Raw genomic sequence first — 21,982 nt, 5'->3', positions numbered from 1 at the left:
TCTTATGTCCCATTGTGTCCTCTTATGTCCCCTCGTGTCCTCTTATGTCCCCTCGTGTCCTCTTATGTCCCCTCGTGTCCTCTTATGTGCCCTCGTGTCCTCATATGTCCCCTCGTATCCTCTTATGTCCCCTCGTGTCCTCGTATGTGCCCTCGTGTCCTCTTGTCCTTGTGTCCTCGTGTCCTCTTATGTCCCCTCGTGTCCTCTTATGTCCCATTGTGTCCTATTATGTCCCCTTGTGTCCCATATGTCCTAAACCGTGTCCTCTTATGTCCCTTGTGTCCTCTTATGTCCCCTCGTGTCCTATGTCCCCTCGTGTCCTCTTATGTCCCCTTGTGTCCTCTTATGTCCCCTCGTGTCCTCATATGTCCCCTCGTGTCCTCATATGTCCCCTCGTGTCCTCTTATGTCCCTTGTGTCCTCGTATGTCCCCTCGTGTCCTCTTATGTGCCCGAGGTCCTCTATGTCCCCTCGTGTCCTCATATGTTCCCTCGTGTCCTCTTATGTCCCTCGTGTCCTCCCTTGTCCCTCAGGTCCTGTTATATGTGCCCTCGTCCTCATATGTCCCTCGTGTCCTTATGTGCCCTCGTCCTCTATATGTGCCTCCTGTGTCCTCCATGTCCCCTCAGATCCTCTTATGTCCCTCGTCCTCGTGTCTCCCCATGTCCCCTCGTGTCCTCTTATGTCAAGCTCCTCGTGTCCTCTTATGTCCCCTTGTGTCCTCTCTATGTCCCTCGTGTCCCATATGTCCCTGTGTCCTTATGTCCCCTCAGGTCCCCTTATGTCCTCGTGTCCTCATATGTCCCCTCGTGTCCTCTTATGTCCCCTCGTGTCCTCTTATGTGCCCTCGTGTCCTCATATGTCCCCTCGTGTCCTCTTATGTGCCCTCGTGTCCTCATATGTCCCCTCGTGTCCTCATATGTCCCCTCGTGTCCTCTTATGTGCCCTCGTGTCCTCATATGTCCCCTCGTGTCCTCTTATGTGCCCTCGTGTCCTCATATGTCCCCTCGTGTCCTCTGCAGGGTGATCACCTATGAGTGCTGTCCTGGTTATGAGAAGATCCCTGGAGAGCGGGGCTGTCCTGCTGGTATGTCCCCTGACCTCTGACCCCTGACCCAGCAGCATCTGTAGCGCAGGTGACCCCGGGCTCAGGGGTCAGGGGTCACGCCGTGCCGTGTCCCTGCAGCGCTGCCTCTGGTGAACATCTACAACACGCTGGGCGTGGTGGGCGCCTCCACCACCCAGATGTACGTGCAGCGGGCGGAGCTGCGGCCGGAGGTGGAGCGGCCGGGCAGCTTCACCTTCTTCGCCCCGAGCAACGAGGCGTGGGCCGCCCTGCCCGTGGTAGGAAACTACCCACAATGCACCTTGTCCTGCTGCGTTTGATGAGGGACCAGGTGTACTACCCACAATGCACTAGCAAACATGGCTTCACAGCTTCACCCTGCAGCCCCTCTGTGACCCCGCGTGTTGTTGTTGTTGTGGGCGAGCAGGAGATCCTGGACGCTCTGGTGAGCAACGTGAACATCGAGCTGCTCAACGCGCTGCACTACCACATGGTGGAGCAGCGCCTCACCTCGGAGGAGCTGAGGCACGGAGCGGCCTTCACCTCCCGCTACCAGGACGCCACGCTGCACATCCACCACTACAGCAACGGGGTGAGGAAGAGGAGGAAGACCACGGGGGGAGATGATGATGATGATGGAGATGATGGTGGTGATGGTGGTGATGGTGATGGTGATGATGATGATGGTGTAAGGTATTCTCGAAACTAGGGCACTACGCAGATGGTGGAAAAACAGGCTTCCGGACGCTCGTGGATTAAGTTATCAACATTTAATGGCAGGAAGTGTAAAACAATCATTGGAGGCGCTCTCCTCGTGTCCCGGCTCTCGGCTCCTCCGGGAGCTCACGGGAGCTCACCCTCCTGGGTCCAGCTTACCTGAGAAAGAGAAAGATCCCTCTACAAACACGCAGTCATATACTCTTCCTGTTTCCGGTCAAACAGTCACTTCCGGTTCCAGTCGCTTTCACAATAAGATTCCCGTCTTGTTATTTGTCCGCATTAGTCACCTTCACAATAAAAGTCTCTTGTTATTGTGAGTCACTTCACGGATTTCAACCGGCTTCGTCAATCTATAATACGAACATACAGTCACTCTCATGCAATATACATTAATTCTTGCCATTCACATTTGCATAGAGTAAACATTACCCCTATGCTTCATAATACATTAATAACAATATCAATATTCTCCTTAATGTTGTCTATTATAATATCTTTCTATATGTATTAATTTAAACCATAAGACCTCTGCAGATGTTATCAAAATAAACTATTACAACTTAACAGTGGTGATGATGATGGTGGTGGTGATGAAGGTGCTCCGTGTCCTCAGGTGGTCACGGTGAACTGTGCTCGGCTGATCAAACCCGACCAACACGCCACCAACGGCATCGTGCACGTTGTGGACCGCGTCATCACCGCCGTCTCCAACAGCGTGCACGCGCTCATCGACGTGGACGACGACCTAGAGACGCTGCGCGTGAGTTCCCCCGCCGCCCCCACAGGAAGTGGTCTTCAGCCGCTGACCCCCTGACCCCTGACCTCCTCCTGGTCCCAGACGGCGATAGCGGCCGCAGGTCTCACCGCCATGCTGGAGGCCGACGGCCAGTACACCGTCTTCGCCCCCACCAACGACGCCTTCGAAAAGATTCCTCCGGAGACCCTGAACCGGATCCTGGGGGACCCCGTGGCCCTGAGAGGTGAGCGGCCGCCGGCTCAAGACCCAAGGGGGCCCGGTGGCCCCGTGGCCCGCGTGGCCTCTGACCGGCCCTGTCCCCTCAGACCTGCTGAACTACCACATCCTGAAGCACATGCAATGCTCCGAGGCCGTGGTGGCGGGGACCCCCATGGAGACGCTGCAGGGCGCCGTGCTGGAGGTGGGCTGCGACGGGGACCGGCTGACCCTCAACGGCAGAGCCATCGTCACCAAGAGGGACCAGCTGGGCACCAACGGGGTCCTGCACTACATCGACGAGCTGCTGGTGCCCGACTCAGGTACTGCTGCAGGACTACTGGAGTACTACTCAGTAGTACTCAGTAGTATGCTGTGGTACTCAGTAGTGCTCAGTAGTACTCAGTAGTATTCAGTACTACTCAGTAGTATTGAGTAGTACTCAGTAGTATTCAGTTGTACTAAGAAGTACTCAGTATTATTCTGTAGTTCTCAGTAGTACTCTGTAGTATAAGTACTTGCGGTACTACTTCACTTCTCTTTCAGTCAAAGTTCTGCTGGAGCTGGCTGAGGATTCATCCGTTGCCACGGCGACCAGGCTGTTCGTGGAGGCGGGGCTATCCTCCCACCTGACGGGCTCCGAGGCGCTGACCATGCTGACCCCGCTGAACGACGCCTTCAAGGGTGAGCCTGCTGACCTTTGACCTCGGTTCTTTACCCCTCGAGGCCTCAGTACAGACCGATACACTAATCCAGCAATGGTGGATTGTTATTCCTGTTTCATGGATTATTTATAACACGTGTTCTCCTTTCTCTCACTCTGCTGCGCAATAATAAAGAGTTAACGTCTTAAACCACCACGTGTGATGCATGACAGCATAAACACATGCACATGGTGTCCACTAGGGGTCGTATGAGATAACACATGCACACGGTGTCCACTAGGGGTAGTATGAGATAACACATGCACATGGTGTCCACTAGGGGTAGTATGAGATAACACATGCACATGGTGTCCACTAGGGGTCGTATGAGATAACACATGCACACAGTGTCCACTAGGGGTAGTATGAGATAACACATGCACACAGTGTCCACTAGGGGTAGTATGAGATAACACATGCACACAGTGTCCACTAGGGGTCGTATGAGATAACACATGCACATGGTGTCCACTAGGGGTAGTATGAGATAACACATGCACATGTTGTCCACTAGGGGTCGTATGAGATAACACATGCACATGGTGTCCACTAGGGGTAGTATGAGATAACACATGCACATGGTGTCCACTAGGGGTAGTATGAGATAACACATGCACACGGTGTCCACTAGGGGTAGTATGAGATAACACATGTACATGGTGTCCACTAGGGGTAGTATGAGATAACACATGCACACAGTGTACACTAGGGGTAGTATGAGATAACACATGCACACGGTGTCCACTAGGGGTAGTATGAGATAACACATGCACACGGTGTCCACTAGGGGTAGTATGAGATAACACATGCACATGGTGTCCACTAGGGGTAGTATGAGATAACACATGCACACGGTGTCCACTAGGGGTAGTATGAGATAACACATGCACATGGTGTCCACTAGGGTCGGAGATAACACATGCACATGGTGTCCACTAGGGTATGAGATAACACATGCACACGGTGTCCACTAGGGTATGAGATAACACATGCACACGGTGTCCACTAGGGGTAGTATGAGATAACACATGCACATGGTGTCCACTAGGGTAGTGTGATAAACACACACGGTGTCCACTAGGGGTAGTATGAGATAACACATGCACATGGTGTCCACTAGGGTTAGTATGAGATAACACATGCACACAGTGTCCACTAGGGTAGTATGAGATAACACATCGGTGTCCACTAGGGTAGTATGAGATAACACATGCACATGGTGTCCACTAGGGTAGTATGAGATAACATGCACATGCACAGTGTCCACTAGGGGTAGTATGAGATAACACATGCACATGGTGTCCACTAGGGGTATGAGATAACACATGCACATGGTGTCCACTAGGGGTAGTATGAGATAACACATGCACATGGTGTCCACTAGGGGTAGTATGAGATAACACATGCACATGGTGTCCACTAGGGGTAGTATGAGATAACACATGCACATGGTGTCCACTAGGGGTAGTATGAGATAACACATGCACACGGTGTCCACTAGGGGTAGTATGAGATAACACATGCACATGGTGTCCACTAGGGGTAGTATGAGATAACACATGCACATGGTGTCCACTAGGGGTAGTATGAGATAACACATGCACACGGTGTCCACTAGGGGGAGTGAGATAACACATGCACACGGTGTCCACTAGGGTAGTATGAGATAACACATGCACATGGTGTCCACTAGGGTAGTATGAGATAACACATGCACATGGTGTCCACTAGGTAGTATGAGATAACACATGCACAGTGTCCACTAGGGGTAGTATGAGATAACACATGCACATGGTGTCCACTAGGGTAGTATGAGATAACACATGCACATGGTGTCCACTAGGGTAGTATGAGATAACACATGCACATGGTGTCCACTAGGGGTAGTATGAGATAACACATGCACATGGTGTCCACTAGGGTAGTATGAGTTAACACATGCACATGGTGTCCACTAGAGGTAGTATGAGATAACACATGCACATGGTGTCCACTAGGGTAGTATGAGATAACACATGCACATGGTGTCCACTAGGGGTAGTATGAGATAACACATGCACATGGTGTCCACTAGGGGTATGAGATAACACATGCACATGGTGTCCACTAGGGTAGTATGAGATAACACATGCACATGATGTCCACTAGGGGTCGTATGAGATAACACATGCACGGTGTCCACTAGGGGTAGTATGAGATAACACATGCACATGGTGTCCACTAGGGGTCGAGTGAGATAACACATGCACATGGTGTCCACTAGGGGTCGTGGCGAGATAACACATGCACATGGTGTCCACTAGGGGTCGTATGAGATAACACATGCACGGTGTCCACTAGGGTATGAGATAACACATGCACATGGTGTCCACTAGGGTCAGAGATAACACATGCACATGGTGTCCACTAGGGGTAGTATGAGATAACACATGCACATGGTGTCCACTAGGGTAGTATGAGATAACACATGCACATGGTGTCCACTAGGTAGTATGAGATAACACATGCACATGGTGTCCACTAGGGGTAGTATGAGATAACACATGCACATGGTGTCCACTAGGGGTAGTATGAGATAACATGCACATGGTGTCCACTAGGGGTAGTATGAGATAACACATGCACATGGTGTCCACTAGGGTAGTATGAGATAACACATGCACATGGTGTCCACTAGGGGTAGTATGAGATAACACATGCACACAGTGTCCACTAGGGGTAGTATGAGATAACACATGCACATGGTGTCCACTAGGGGTAGTATGAGATAACACATGCACATGGTGTCCACTAGGGGTAGTATGAGATAACACATGCACACGGTGTCCACTAGGGGTAGTATGAGATAACACATGCACATGGTGTCCACTAGGGGTAGTATGAGATAACACATGCACATGGTGTCCACTAGGGGTAGTATGAGATAACACATGCACATGGTGTCCACTAGGGGTAGTATGAGATAACACATGCATGGTGTCCACTAGGGGTCGTATGAGATAACACATGCACGGTGTCCACTAGGGTAGTGTGAGATAACACATGCACACAGTGTCCACTAGTAGTATGAGATAACACATGCACATGGTGTCCACTAGGGGTGTATGAGATAACACATGCACATGGTGTCCACTAGGGTAGTATGAGATAACACATGCACACGGTGTCCACTAGGGGTAGTATGAGATAACACATGCATGGTGTCCACTAGGGTAGTATGAGATAACACATGCACACGGTGTCCACTAGGGGTAGTATGAGATAACACATGTACATGGTGTCCACTAGGGGTAGTATGAGATAACACATGCACATGGTGTCCACTAGGGGTCGTATGAGATAACACATGCACACGGTGTCCACTAGGGGTCGTATGAGATAACACATGCACACGGTGTCCACTAGGGGTCGTATGAGATAACACATGCACACGGTGTCCACTAGGGGTCGTATGAGATAACACATGCACATGGTGTCCACTAGGGGTAGTATGAGATAACACATGCACATGGTGTCCACTAGGGGTAGTATGAGATAACACATGCACATGGTGTCCACTAGGGGTCGTATGAGATAACACATGCACACAGTGTCCACTAGGGGTAGTATGAGATAACACATGCACACAGTGTCCACTAGGGGTAGTATGAGATAACACATGCACATGGTGTCCACTAGGGGTAGTATGAGATAACACATGCACATGGTGTCCACTAGGGGTAGTATGAGATAACACATGCACATGGTGTCCACTAGGGGTCGTATGAGATAACACATGCACATGGTGTCCACTAGGTAGTATGAGATAACATATGCACATGGTGTCCACTAGGGGTAGTATGAGATAACACATGCACATGGTGTCCACTAGGGGTAGTATGAGATAACACATGCACATGGTGTCCACTAGGGGTAGTATGAGATAACACATGCACACGGTGTCCACTAGGGGTAGTATGAGATAACACATGCACATGGTGTCCACTAGGGGTCGGATGAGCTAACTCATGCACACGGTGTCCTCTAGGGGTAGAAGGAGATAACACATGCACATGGTGTCCACTAGGGGTCGTATGAGATAACACATGCACACGGTGTCCACTAGGGGTAGTATGAGATAACACATGCACATGGTGTCCACTAGGGGTAGTATGAGATAACACATGCACATGGTGTCCACTAGGGGTCGTATGAGATAACACATGCACATGGTGTCCACTAGGGGTATGAGATAACACATGCACATGGTGTCCACTAGGGGTAGTATGAGATAACACATGCACACGGTGTCCACTAGGGGTCGTATGAGATAACACATGCACATGGTGTCCACTAGGGTAGTATGAGATAACACATGCACATGTGTCCACTAGGGTAGTGAGATAACACATGCACACGGTGTCCACTAGGGGTAGTATGAGATAACACATGCACATGGTGTCCACTAGGGTCGTATGAGATAACACATGCATGGTGTCCACTAGGGTGTATGAGATAACACATGCACACGGTGTCCACTAGGGGTAGTATGAGATAACACATGCACATGGTGTCCACTAGGGGTGATGAGATAACACATGCACACGGTGTCCACTAGGGTCGTATGAGATAACACATGCACATGGTGTCCACTAGGGGTCGTATGAGATAACACATGCACACAGTGTCCACTAGTAGTATGAGATAACACATGCACATGGTGTCCACTAGGGTAGTGAGATAACATGCACATGGTGTCCACTAGGGTAGTATGAGATAACACATGCACATGGTGTCCACTAGGGGTCGATGAGATAACACATACACAGTGTCCACTAGGGGTAGTATGAGATAACACATGCTGCGGTGTCCACTAGGGGGTATGAGTGTCCACTAGGGGGTATGAGATAACACATGCACAGTGTCCACTAGGGTCGATGAGATAACACATGCACATGGTGTCCACTAGGGTAGTATGAGATAACACATGCACATGGTGTCCACTAGGGGTAGTATGAGATAACACATGCACACAGTGTCCACTACGGGTAGTATGAGATAACACATGCACATGGTGTCCACTAGGGGTAGTATGAGATAACACATGCACATGGTGTCCACTAGTGGTAGTAAGGAGATAACACATGCACATGGTGTCCACTAGGGGTCGTATGAGATAACACATGCACATGGTGTCCACTAGGGGAGTATGAGATAACACATGCACATGGTGTCCACTAGGGGTAGTATGAGATAACACATGCACACGGTGTCCACTAGGGGTCGTATGAGATAACACATGCACACAGTGTCCACTAGGGGTATGAGATAACACATGCACATGGTGTCCACTAGGGGTCGTATGAGATAACACATGCACATGGTGTCCACTAGGGGTCGTATGAGATAACACATGCACACGGTGTCCACTAGGGGTAGTATGAGATAACACATGCACATGGTGTCCACTAGGGGTCGTATGAGATAACACATGCACACGGTGTCCACTAGGGGTCGTATGAGATAACACATGCACGGTGTCCACTAGGGGTAGTATGAGATAACACATGCACAGTGTCCACTAGGGGTAGTATGAGATAACACATGCACACGGTGTCCACTAGGGGTCGTATGAGATAACACATGCACACGGTGTCCACTAGGGGTCGTATGAGATAACACATGCACACGGTGTCCACTAGGGGTAGTATGAGATAACACATGCACATGGTGTCCACTAGGGGTAGTATGAGATAACACATGCACATGGTGTCCACTAGGGGTAGTATGAGATAACACATGCACACAGTGTCCACTAGGGGTAGTATGAGATAACACATGCACATGGTGTCCACTAGGGGTAGTATGAGATAACACATGCACATGGTGTCCACTAGGGGTAGTATGAGATAACACATGCACGGTGTCCACTAGGGGTCGTATGAGATAACACATGCACACAGTGTCCACTAGGGGTCGTATGAGATAACACATGCACATGGTGTCCACTAGGGGTCGTATGAGATAACACATGCACATGGTGTCCACTAGGGGTAGTATGAGATAACACATGCACATGGTGTCCACTAGGGGTCGTATGAGATAACACATGCACATGGTGTCCACTAGGGGTAGTATGAGATAACACATGCACATGGTGTCCACTAGGGGTAGTATGAGATAACACATGCACACGGTGTCCACTAGGGGTAGTATGAGATAACACATGCACATGGTGTCCACTAGGGGTAGTATGAGATAACACATGCACACGGTGTCCACTAGGGGTAGTATGAGATAACACATGCACACGGTGTCCACTAGGGGTAGTATGAGATAACACATGCACACGGTGTCCACTAGGGGTCGTATGAGATAACACATGCACATGGTGTCCACTAGGGGTCGTATGAGATAACACATGCACATGGTGTCCACTAGGGGTAGTATGAGATAACACATGCACATGGTGTCCACTAGGGGTCGTATGAGATAACACATGCACATGGTGTCCACTAGGGGTCGTATGAGATAACACATGCACACGGTGTCCACTAGGGGTCGTATGAGATAACACATGCACACGGTGTCCACTAGGGGTAGTATGAGATAACACATGCACATGGTGTCCACTAGGGGTCGTATGAGATAACACATGTTCTTTTACTTACGTGAAATGATGTATTTCTTATAAATAATAAATAATAGTAATACATTATTATTATTATTATAAACATAAATTTTTACTATATATAGAAAACATCAAGGGTTTCCACTAGGTGTTTCCCCTGCACTGGGGTTTCCCTGGGGCTGGTCCTGCCTTGTCCCTGGGGTTTGGTCACGCCTTGTCCCTTTTGGTCCATGCCTGTCCCTGGGGTGTTGGTCCTGCCCTGTCCCTATTTGGGCCTGGGTTTCCCTGGGGGTTTGGTCCTGCCCCGGGGTTTCCCTGGGTTTGGCCTGCCTTCCCTTGTTGGTCACGCCCCTGTCCCTTGTTTAAAAAACCTCCCTTTTCCCTGGGTGTTTCACTCCTGCCCTATCGTTTCCTGCCTGGGTTTCCCATTTGGTCCTCCCGGGGTTCCCTGGGTGTTGGTCCTGCCCCTGTCCCTGGGGGGGTTTGGTCCCCTGGGTTTCCCATTTAAAAACCTGCCTTGTCCCTATGTTGGCCTCCCTGTCCCTGGGGGTTTGGCCTGCCCCTTTTTCCCATTTGGTCCTGCCCGGGTCCCTGGGGGTTTTCCTCACTTGTCCCTGGGGGTTTGGTCCTCCTGGGGTTCCCTGGGGGTTTAATAAAACCTGCCTTCCCTGGGGTGTTGGTCCTGCCTTTCCCTTGTTGGTCCTGCCTGGTGCCCTGGGTTTTGGTCCTGCCCTGTCCCTGGGGGGGGTTTTCCTCACTGTCCCTGGGGGTTTGGTCCGCCCCGGGTTTCCCATTGCCTCCCGGGGCCCTGGGGGGTTTGGTCCCCTTGGGGCCCTGGGGTTTTCCTGCCTTGTCCCTTGTTTCCTAACGGAAGGGGTGATGAGCCGCCTGGGCCCTGGGGGGGGAAAAAACACTGCAAGGGCCACTGGGGGTTGGCCTGCCAGGCCCAGGGGGTTTGGGAAAAACCTGGGGCCCGGGGGTTGGTCACAGAAGGGTCCCAGGGGGGAAATCACAGCCAGGGCCACAGGGGTTTGGAAAAACCCGACATGGGCCACAGGGTCGAAGAAAAACCCTGCCACCACAGGGGCTTTGGAAAAACCCGACATGGGCCACAGGGTGAAGAAAAACCCTGCCAGGGGCCACGGGGTCATGGGAAAAACAGACAGGGCCCTTTTTGAGTCACAGCCTGGGGTCCCTGGGGGGGGAATAAACTCCAGGTGTACTGGGGGCTGGTCCTGCCACGGTTCCCTTTTGGTTCCGGGGTTTCCCAAATTTCCTCCCGGTTCCCTGGGTTTGGTCCTCCCGGTTCCCGGGTTTTGGTCCTCCGGTTCCCTGGGGTTTTGGTCCTCCCGGTTCCCGGGGCTTTTGGTCCTCCGGTTCCCTTCGGGGCCTCCCGGTTCCCTGGGGTTTTGGTCCTCCGGTTCCCTGGGGTTTTGGTTCCTGGTTCCCTGGGGGCTTTTGGTCCTCCCGGGGTTTCCCTGGGGGGTGGTCCTCCGGTTCCCAGTTTCCTCCTGGTTCCCTGGGGTTAAAAACCTCCTGGTTCCCTGGTCTTTTCCCCCACGGTTCCCTTTTTGGTCCGGGTTCTTTTCCTTGGTTTTCTTTTTTTTTTTGGGGCTTTTTTTTTTTTCCCTTTTTTGGTTCCCTTTTTGTTTTGCTCCCTTCCCTGGGTTTTTTGGTTTCCTTTCCCTGTCCCTTTTTCCCCTTGGTTCTTCCGTTCTCCTTCCCCTTGGGTTTTTCCTTCCCCTTGGTTTTCCTTTTTTTTTATTTTTTTTCCCTTTTTGTTCTTGTTCTCCCCTTGCCCTTTTCCCTTGTTCCCTCCCCTTTTTTCTTGCCCTGCTCTTGTCCCCGTTCCCCTTTTCCTTTTTTTCCCGCCCCCCTCCCTTTTTTCTCTTTGGGTTCCCCCCTTCCCCCCTCCTTGTCCCCCCCCCTCCCCCCTCTTGGTTTTCCCCCCCCGGTTTTTCCCCCCCCCTTCTCCTGTGCCCTTTTCCCCCCCTTTTCTCTCCTTTCCCCCCGCCCCCTTGTTTTCCCCCCCCTCTTGCCCCTCCCTTTCCCCTTCCTTGCTCCCGTCCCCCCCCCTTGTCCCCCCGCCCCCCCCCGTCCCCCCCTTTCTCTTGTTCTCCCCCCCTCCCCCCCCCCCTTGTTCTCGTTTTCCCCTTGCCCCCCCTCTTGTTCTCCTGTTCTCCCCTTTTTTGGTTCTTCCCCCCCCCCTTGTCTCCGGTTCTCCCTTCCCCTGTTGGTTCCCCCCCCCGTCCCCCTGCCCCTTTCTCTTGTCTCCCCGTCTCCCCTTTCCCCTGCCCCCCTTTTCCCCCGCCCCCTTGCCCCCCCCCTTTCCCCCCTTGGTTCCCCCCCCCGTTCCCTCTTGCCCTTCCCCCTTGGCCCCCCCCCCGTTTTTCTTTTTTTCCCGCCTTTTCCCCTTCCCCTCCCCCTCGGCCCCCTTTTCTGTCCCCCCCGCTCCTCGCCCCCTTGGTTTCCCCCCCCCTCCCATTCTTCCCCTGTTTTCCCTTTTCCCCCCGGCCCCCCCCTTGTCTCCCTCTCTTGGTTTTCCTCCCCTCCCTTGGCCCCCCCGCTCTTGTTCCCCTTCCCCTCTTCTTTTCTTGTCCCCCCGTTCTCCCCTTTCTCCTTTCCTCCCCCCTTTTTCTTGCCCCCCCCCTCCCTTCTCCCCTGCCCCTTGGCCCCCCGGCCCCCTGTTTCCCCCGTTTTCCTTCTTTCCCCTTTTCCCGGTTTCCCCCCCCCCTCCTCCCTTTTTTTCGGTCCCCGTTCCCCTTTTCCCCCGGTTCTCCCCCTCCTCCTGTCCCTCTCCCTGCCCCTGCCCCCGCCCCTTGCCCCCCCTTCTGGTTCTCCCGCCCTCGCCCTGCTCCCAGCCCCCTCCTTCTGGGCCCTGTCCCGGGCCCTGGGCCCCGGGGCCCCCCCCGCTTTCTCTTGGTTCCGGCCCCGTCCCCGGCCCCCCCGGGCCCCTGGCCGCCTGGCCCCCCCGGGCCCCCGGCCCCTGGCCCCCCCCTTTTCCCCTGGCCCCCCGGGCCCCCCCGGTCCCCCGTCTCCCGGTTCTCCCCGGGCCCCTTGGCCGGTTCTCCCCTTTTTGGTCCCCGGTTCTCCTCTTGGTTCTCCCGGTTCTCTTGGTTCTCCCGGTTCTCCTCTTGCTTCTCTTGGTTCTCCCGGTTCTCTTGGTTCTCCGGTTCTCCTCTTGGTTCTCCCGGTTCTCTTGGTTCTCCTCTTGGTTCTCTTGGTTCTCCCGGTTCTCTTGGTTATCTTGGTTCTCCTGGTTCTCTTGGTTCTCCCGGTTCTCTTGGTTCTCTTTGGGTTTTTCCCCCCCCCAGTTTTTTTGTTTTTGGACCCCGGTTTGGTTTTTTGGTTTGGCTCCTCTTGTTTTCCTTTGGTTTTCCCGGTTCCTTTGGTTTTTCCGGTTCCTTGGTTCTCCCCCCCTTTTTTCTTTTCCTTGGGGCTCCTCTTGGTTTTCCTTTGGTTTGGTTTTCCCGGCCCCGGCCGGTTTTGGGGTCTTCCCTTTGCTTTTTTGGCTTGGTTTTCTTGGTTTTCTTTGGTTTTCCGCCTTTGGGTTTTCCCCCTTTTCCCCTTTGGACGGCCCCTTTTCCCCCTTTTTTTCCCGGCCCGGCTTTTCTCCCGTTTTCCTCCGCCCCCCGCTTCCGGCTCCCGGCCTTGGCCCGGCTTTGGTTTTGGTTTTCCCCCTTGCCTCTTGGGCTGGTTCTCCCTTGTTTCTTTTTCCCCTTTTTCTTTGTTTCCTTTTTTTCCTCCCCTTTCTTTGGTTTTCCTTCCCTTTCTTTTTGGCTCCCGGTTTTTTTTTCCTTTTTTTTTCTTTTTTCCCCCGGGTTTTTTGTTTTTGGTTTGGCTTTTTTTTCCTTTATTTTTTGTTTTTTTTTTTTTCTTGGTTTCCCTTTTTTTTCTTTCTCCCTTTTTTCTTTTTTTTTTGGTTTTGGTTTTTTCTTGGTTTTTTCCCCCGCTTTCTGTTTGGCCCAAATTTCCCTTGGGTTTTGGGTTTTTTTTCTTTTCTTCTTTTCTCGGTTTTCTGGCTGGTTTTTCTTGGTTCTCGGTTTTTCGTTTCCTTTGGTTTTCCGGTTCTCTTTGGGTTTTTCCGGTTTTCTTGGCTGGTTTTCCCCTTTTTTCTTGGTTCTCCCCGGTTTTCTTGGTTCTCCGGTTTTCCTCTTTTTCTCTTGGTTTTCCGGCTCCCAGTTTTCGCCCGGCCCTTCCGGCTTTCCCCGGCTGTTCCCCTTTTTTTTTGGTTTTGGTTTTTGGTTTTTTGGGTTTTTGGTTTGTTTTTTGTTTTTTTCTCCCTTTTTCTTTTTTTTTGGTTTTTTTGGTTTTTTTTTTTTTTCCCTTTCCCTTGGTTTGGTTTTTGTTTTTTTTTTTTCCCTTTTTATTTTTTTTTGTTTTTGGTTTTTTTTTTTTTTTTCTTCCTTGTTCCGGGTTTTCTCTTGGCGGCTTTTCTCGCCGGTTTTCCGGCCGGCCCGGCCTTGGGTTTTCCCGGTTTTTTTTCCCGGTTCTCCCCCCCCCGGCCCCGGCTCTTTGGCCGGGCCCCCTTTTCCGGTTTTTGGCCCTTTGCCCTGGTCCCGGGGGGCCCCTGGGGCCCGTTTCCCCGGGGTTTTTTGGCCCTTTGGGGCCCTGGTCCGGGTGGCCCCGGGGCCCCTTTTCCCCCGGGTTTCCCCTTGGGGGCCCTTTTTCCCGGTTCCCCTTTGGCCCTGGTCCCCGGTCCCTGGGGCCCCCTAATCCCCAGGGGGCCCCGGCCCCTGTCCCCGGGTCCCCCGCCCTTGGGTTTCCCCCCCTTTTTGGCCCGGCCTGTCCCCGGTTTCCCCCCTTTGGGGCCCCCCCACCCTCCCTTTTTTCCCTTCCCCGGGTTTTTTTTGCCCTTTTTCCCTTTTTTCCCCGGGGGTTTTTGGCCCTGGGGCCCTTTTTTCCCCTTTTTGGCCCCTTTTTCCAAACCCTTTTTTCCCTGGGGTGTTTACCTGGTTGGGGCCCTGTCCCTTTCCCTGGGGGGTTTTTCCCCTAAAAACCCCCGGCCGGTCCGCGGCGCTGTTGGGCTCTCACGGTCCCGGGGATGGGCCCTTTTCACCTCGTTCCACATGTGTGTGAGTGTGAGTGTGTGTTTGTATTTGTGTGTGTGTGAGTGTGTGTTTGTGTGTGTGTATATATATATTTCTCATATATAATAATCTATATCATAATATATATAATGATATATATAATGATATATAATATATAATGATATATATATAATAATATATATAATAATATATATAAAAATCTATATACAAATCTATAGAATGATATATATAATGATATATATATAATAATATATATAATCTATATAATAATCTATATAATAATATATATAATGATATATATAATGATATATATATAATAATATATATAATAATTTGGGTTCTTCCTGTTCCAGAATCTCTGCATTGAGAACGTTTGCATCGCCGCTCACGACAAGACGGGACGCTACGGCAGCATGTTCACGGTGGACCGGGTCCTCACCCCCCCCACCGGGACCATCATGGACCTGCTGAAGGCCGAGGACCGCTTCAGGTGAGACCACATGGGGGCCCTGATCCACCGGGGTGAGACCACATGGGGGCCCTGATCCACCGGGGTGAGACCACATGGGGGCCCTGATCCACCGGGGTGAGACCACATGGGGGCCCTGATCCACCGGGGTGAGACCACATGGGGGCCCTGATCCACCGGGATGAGACCACATGGGGGCCCTGATCCACCGGGGTGAGACCACATGGGGCCCTAATCCACCAGGGTGAGACCACATAAATTCCCTGATCCACCGGGGATGAGATCACATGGGGGCCCTGATCCACCGGGGATGAGACCACATGGGGGCCCTGATCCACCGGGGTGAGACCACATGGGGGCCCTGATCCACCGGGGATGAGACCACATGGGGGCCCTGATCCACCGGGGTGAGACCACATGGGGGCCCTAATCCACCAGGGGTGAGACCACATGGGGGCCCTGATCCACCGGGGGTGAGATCACATGGGGGCCCTGATCCACCGGGGTGAGACCACATGGGGGCCCTGATCCACCGGGGGTGAGATCACATGGGGGCCCTGATCCACCAGGGTGAGACCACATGGGGGCCCTGATCCACCAGGGGATGAGACCACAGGACCCACCAGGACCAGAGTCATGAACATGAACAGCTCCGACCTCTGACCTCCTCACAGGAAGTGACATCACGCTGTGTCACCCTTCCTGTTGCAGCCTCCTGGTGGGCGCCGTGCAGACCACCGGCATGACGGAGCTCCTGAACCAGCAGGGGGCGCTCACCTTCTTCGCTCCCACCAACGACGCCTTCAACGCTCTTCCTCAGGCGGAGCGCCAGCAGCTGATGAGTGAGTGCCGAGGAAGAGGAGCGATGAAGAGCGATGAAGACTGTGGGTCCATTCAGACCCAGTGTCCCATGAGAGACGTCTGTTCATGTGTGTGTGTGTGTGTGTGTCTGTGTGTGTGTGTGTGTGTGTGTGTGTGTGTGTGTGTGTGTGTGTGTGTGTGTGTGACTCTGTGTGTGTGTGTGCTGTGTGTGTGTGTGTGTGTGACTGTGTGTGTGTCCTGACTGTGTGTGTGTGTGTGTGTGTGTGTGTGTCTGTGTGTGTGTGTGACTCTCTGTGTGTGTGTATGTGTGTCTGTGTGTGTGTGTGTGTGTCTGTGTGTGTGTATGTGTGTCTGTGTGTGTGTGTGTGTGTCTGTGTGTGTGTATGTGTGACTCTGTGTGTGTGTGTCTGTGTGTGTGTGACTCTGTGTGTGTGTGTGTGTGTGACTGTGTGTCTGTGTGTGTGTGTGTGTGTGTGTGTGTATGTGTGACCTGTGTGTGTGTGTGCATGTGTGACTGTGTGTGTGTGTGTGTGTGTGTGACTGTGTGTGTGTGTGTGTGTGTGTATGTGTGACTCTGTGTGTGTGTGTGTGTGTGTGTGTATGTGTGACTCTGTGTGTGTGACTCTGTGTGTGTGTGTCTGTGTGTGTGTGTGTGTGTCTGTGTGTGTGTGTGTGTGTGTGTGTGTGTGTGACTCTGTGTGTGTGTCTGTGTGTGTGTGTGTGACTGTGTAAGTGTGTGTGAGACTGTGTATGTGTGTGTGACTGTGTATGTGTGTGTGTGACTGTGTGTGTGTGCCTGTGTGTGTGTGACTCTGTGTGTGTGTGTGTGTGAGTGTGACTGTGTGTGACTCTGTGTGTGACTCTGTGTGTATGTGTGACTGTGTGTGTGTGTCTGTGTGTGTGTGACTCTGTGTGTGTGTCTGTGTGTGTGTGTGTGTGACTCTGTGTGTGTGTGTGTGTGTGTGTGACTCTGTGTGTGTGTGTGTGTGTGTGTGTGTGTGTGTGTGTGACTCTGTGTGTGTGTCTGTGTGTGTGTGTGTGCTGTGTGTGTGTGTGTGTGTGTGTGTGTCTGTGTGTGTCTGTGTGTGTGTGTTTGTGTGTCTGTGCATGTCTGTGTGTGTGTGTGTCTGTGTGTGTGTGTGTGTGTGTCTGTGTGTGTGTGTGTCTGTGTGTGTGTGTGTCTGTGTGTGTGTCTGTGTGTGTCTGTGTGTGTGTGTGTGTGTCTGTGTGTGTGTGTGTCTGTGTGTCTGTGAGTATGTGTGTGTGTCTGTGAGTGTGTGTGTGCGTCTGTGAGTGTGCGTCTGTGTGTGTGTTAGTGTGTGTGTGCATCTGTGAGTGTGTCTGTGTGTGTGTGTGACTGGGACTGTGTGTGTGTGTGTCTGTGTGTGTGTCTGTGTGTGTGTGTGAGTGTGTGTGTGTGTGTGTGGGTGTGTGTGTCTGTGTCTGAGTCTGTGTCTGTGTGTGTGTGTGTGTGTGTGTGTGTGTGTGTGTGTGTGTCTGTGTGTGTGTGTGTGTGTGTGTGTGTGTCTGTGTGTGTGTGTCTGTATGTGTGTGTGTGACTCTGTGTCTGTGTGTGTGTGTCTGTGTGTGTGTGTGTGTGTGTGTGTGTGTGTGTGTGTGTGTGTGTGTGTGTGTGTGTGTGTGTGTGTGTGTGTGTGTGTGTGTGACTGTGTGTGTGTGTGTCAGGTGACCCTCAGCAGCTGTTGGCGGTGCTGCGGCTCCACCTGGGGGAGGGTCTGCTGGTCAGTGGAGGAGTCGGCTCTCACACCAGAGTCCAACCTCTGGAGGGAGAGAAGCTGGAGCTGGGCGTGGTCAGTCCTCTGTCCTCAGTCCTCTGTCCTCTGTCCTCTGTCCTCTGTCCTCAGTCCTTTGATGGTAACAGCTGCTCTGTGTTTCAGCGTAACTACACCGTGTTCGTCAACAAGGTCCCGGTAGCCGCCGCAGACCTGATGGCGACGAACGGGGTCGTCCACGCCGTCAACAGCCTGGTCCGCCCGCTGCGTGAGTCCAGAGAGAGTGTCTCCTCACGCCTAGTCTCTAGAGCTTCAGTGTCTCCTCACGCCTAGTCTCTAGAGCTTCAGTGTCTCCTCACGCCTAGTCTCTAGAGCTTCAGTGTCTCCTCACGCCTAGTCTCTAGAGCTTCAGTGTCTCCTCACGCCTAGTCTCTAGAGCTTCAGTGTCTCCTCACACCTCGTCTCTAGAGCTTCAGTGTCTCCTCACACCTCGTCTTTAGAGCTTCAGTGTCTCCTCACACCTAGTCTCTAGAGCTTCAGTGTCTCCTCACGCCTAGTCTCTAGAGCTTCAGTGTCTCCTCACGCCTAGTCTCTAGAGCTTCAGTGTCTCCTCACGCCTAGTCTCTAGAGCTTCAGTGTCTCCTCACACCTCATCTAGAGAGCCTCAGTGTCTCCTCACGCCTAGTCTCTAGAGCTTCAGTGTCTCCTCACACCTCGTCTAGAGAGCTTCAGTGTCTCCTCACACCTCGTCTAGAGAGCTTCAGTGTCTCCTCACACCTCGTTTAGAGAGCTTCAGTGTCTCCTCACACCTCGTTTAGAGAGCTTCAGTGTCTCCTCACACCTCGTCTAGAGAGCTTCAGTGTCTCCTCACACTGCCTAGAGAGCTTCAGTGTCTCTCACCTGTGTCTAGAGAGCTTCAGTGTCTCCTCACACCTCGTCTAGAGAGCTTCAGTGTCTCCTCACACCTCGTCTAGAGAGCTTCAGTGTCTCCTCACACCTCGTCTAGAGAGCTTCAGTGTCTCCTCACACCTCGTCTTTAGAGCTTCAGTGTCTCCTCACACCTAGTCTCTAGAGCTTCAGTGTCTCCTCACGCCTAGTCTCTAGAGCTTCAGTGTCTCCTCACACCTCGTCTAGAGAGCTTCAGTGTCTCCTCACACCTCGTCTAGAGAGCTTCAGTGTCTCCTCACACCTCGTCTAGAGAGCTTCAGTGTCTCTTCACACCTCGTCTACAGAGCTTCAGTGTCTCCTCACACCTCGTCTAGAGAGCTTCAGTGTCTCCTCACACCTAGTCTCTAGAGCTTCAGTGTCTCCTCACACCTCGTCTCTAGAGCTTCAGTGTCTCCTCACGCCTCGTCTAGAGAGCTTCAGTGTCTCCTCACACCTCGTCTACAGAGCTTCAGTGTCTCCTCACACCTCGTCTAGAGAGCTTCAGTGTCTCCTCACGCCTCATCTAGAGAGCTTCAGTGTCTCCTCACGCCTCGTCTCTAGAGCTTCAGTGTCTCCTCACGCCTCGTCTAGAGAGCTTCAGTGTCTCCTCACACCTCGTCTCTAGAGCTTCAGTGTCTCCTCACACTGCCTAGAGCTTCAGTGTCTCCTCACGCCTCGTCTCTAGAGCTTCAGTGTCTCCTCACACCTCGTCTCTAGAGCTTCAGTGTCTCCTCACACCTCGTCTCTAGAGCTTCAGTGTCTCCTCACACCTCGTCTCTAGAGCTTCAGTGTCTCCTCACACCTCGTCTAGAGAGCTTCAGTGTCTCCTCACACCTAGTCTCTAGAGCTTCAGTGTCTCCTCACACCTAGTCTCTAGAGCTTCAGTGTCTCCTCACACCTCGTCTCTAGAGCTTCAGTGTCTCCTCACACCTCGTCTCTAGAGCTTCAGTGTCTCCTCACACCTAGTCTAGAGAGCTTCAGTGTCTCCTCACACCTAGTCTCTAGAGCTTCAGTGTCTCCTCACACCTCGTCTAGAGAGCTTCAGTGTCTCCTCACGCCTCGTCTCTAGAGCTTCAGTGTCTCCTCACGCCTCGTCTACAGAGCTTCAGCTCCTCGTGATTCTCCTCCTCTCCGCTGTGTCTGTGTTATTGTGTCTTTGTGTCTCTGCAGCTCTGAAGCTGGACCGGGAGCAGGCCGATGGACCGTCCTCCTCCACCGGGGTGAGCCGAGTCGCTCTAGACATGAACCACTTGACCCAGAGCACCCAGAGCGTCCTCAGATGTCTCCTTCTCGTCTTTCATGGACATGAATCAGAATGATGACCATAACTCTGTCTCTGTCTCACAGGCGGACTCCAGAAGCTTCAGGGACGGTGAGTTCCTTCTTTAAGCCGCACAACCAGAACCAGAACCAGAACCTGACGAGTCCCTGACTGTCTGTCTCCAGACGAGATGTTCCAGATGGTTCTCCGGAGTCGCTCCAGCCGGACGATGAGCCAGTAGAACCACGCAGAACATCGGAGGAACCGAGGGAACCCCCTGAAGTCTGTTCTCACTGAAGTTGGTTTCTGGTTCATCTGAAACAGAAACCAACTTCAGCCACCGACTGCTGACCCTGACTAGTTCTACCAGTTAAACCAGTCAAACTAGTGCTACCAGTTAAACCAGTCAAACTAGTGCTACCAGTTAAACCAGTCAAACTAGTTCTACCAGTTAAACCAGTCAAACTAGTTCTACCAGTTAAACTAGTTATACCAGTTAAACCAGCCAAACTAGTTCTACCAGTCAAACTAGTTCTACCAGTTAAACCAGTTCTACCAGTCAAACTAGTTCTACCAGTTAAACTAGTTATACCAGTCAAACTAGTTCTACCAGTTAACCCATTCAAACTAGTTCTACCAGTCAAACTAGTTCTACCAGTTAAACTAGATATACCAGTTAAACCAGTCAAACTAGTTCTTCCGGTTAAACCAGTCAAACTAGTTCTACCAGTTAAACCAGTCAAACTAGTGCTACCAGTTAAACCAGTCAAACTAGTTCGACCAGTTAAACCAGTTGAAGCAGGCCCATCCACAGGGAGCTGATCACTGATCAATACTTGTTGACTCTTTGATCTCTTTGATGTTGTTTGTAAACATTAAACGTTGTTGACCAGAAGACACCGTGTGACCTGGTGTAAAGTGTGTTGTTGTTGTTGTGTACTCTGTGTGTTGCTGTGGTCCTGCAGCATGTCAGCAGGCCTGAGCTCAAACAAACAAACAAACAAAGTTACATGATGCATTTTTTTAGTTTTTTAAAGACGTTTTCTTTGTGTTTTTCAAATAAAAACTGACTTATGAGCTTCATTCATTTCTAATGAACAATAAATCACAACATTTAACTTTATAATTAATTTGAGATGAATTCAGGTGTTTTTGGCTACAATAGTTCAGAAACGTCTGGAAACATCTGGATCCAGATGTTTCCAGACATGCCCCCTAGTGGACAGAGAGACCTCCAGCAGGCGAGTGACGCACATGGAGTCTCCAGCACCACGCGGGACATGTTCCCGAAGAAACAACGTGATGACATCATCATGGCAGTCAGCAGTCTGGAACATGTAAAGGTAAACAAGGGGGGGGGGGGTAGTACGAGTACTACTGCTGCTACTGCTACTCCTAGTACGTCTCTACACCTTCAGACGTCTCAAGACCTTCAGGCATCTCAAGACCTTCAGACGTCTCAAGATCTTCAGGCGTCTCAAGACCTTCAGGCGTCTCAAGACCTTCAGACGTCTCAAGACCTTCAGGCGTCTCAAGACCTTCAGACGTCTCAAGACCTTCAGGCGTCTCAAGACCTTCAGGCGTCTCAAGACCTTCAGACGTCTCAAGACCTTCAGGTGTCTCAAGACCTTCAGACGTCTCAAGACCTTCAGGTATCTCAAGACCTTC

The 21,982-nt window shown here is 51.8% G+C and overlaps 1 protein-coding gene across 1 annotated transcript; it reads left to right on the top strand.

Annotated features, from left to right (window-relative positions):
- Positions 1–938: 938 nt before the first annotated feature.
- On the top strand, positions 939–21,397 carry tgfbi (transforming growth factor, beta-induced). Its single transcript, XM_056434641.1, has 15 exons — positions 939–1,086; positions 1,186–1,343; positions 1,493–1,657; positions 2,399–2,545; positions 2,624–2,765; positions 2,848–3,060; positions 3,284–3,421; positions 12,913–13,115; positions 15,456–15,592; positions 16,283–16,413; positions 18,080–18,204; positions 18,292–18,394; positions 20,224–20,273; positions 20,401–20,425; positions 20,500–21,397. Exons 1-15 carry the CDS (start codon positions 939–941, stop codon positions 20,553–20,555), a joined length of 1,941 nt encoding a protein of 646 aa, XP_056290616.1. The 3' UTR covers positions 20,556–21,397.
- The last annotated feature ends 585 nt before the right edge of the window (positions 21,398–21,982 follow it).

The sequence above is a fragment of the Pseudoliparis swirei genome, chromosome 16 (assembly GCF_029220125.1).
Source record: "Pseudoliparis swirei isolate HS2019 ecotype Mariana Trench chromosome 16, NWPU_hadal_v1, whole genome shotgun sequence".
NCBI classification, from domain to species: domain Eukaryota; kingdom Metazoa; phylum Chordata; class Actinopteri; order Perciformes; family Liparidae; genus Pseudoliparis; species Pseudoliparis swirei.
This window is presented reverse-complemented; position numbering and strand designations above follow the sequence as displayed.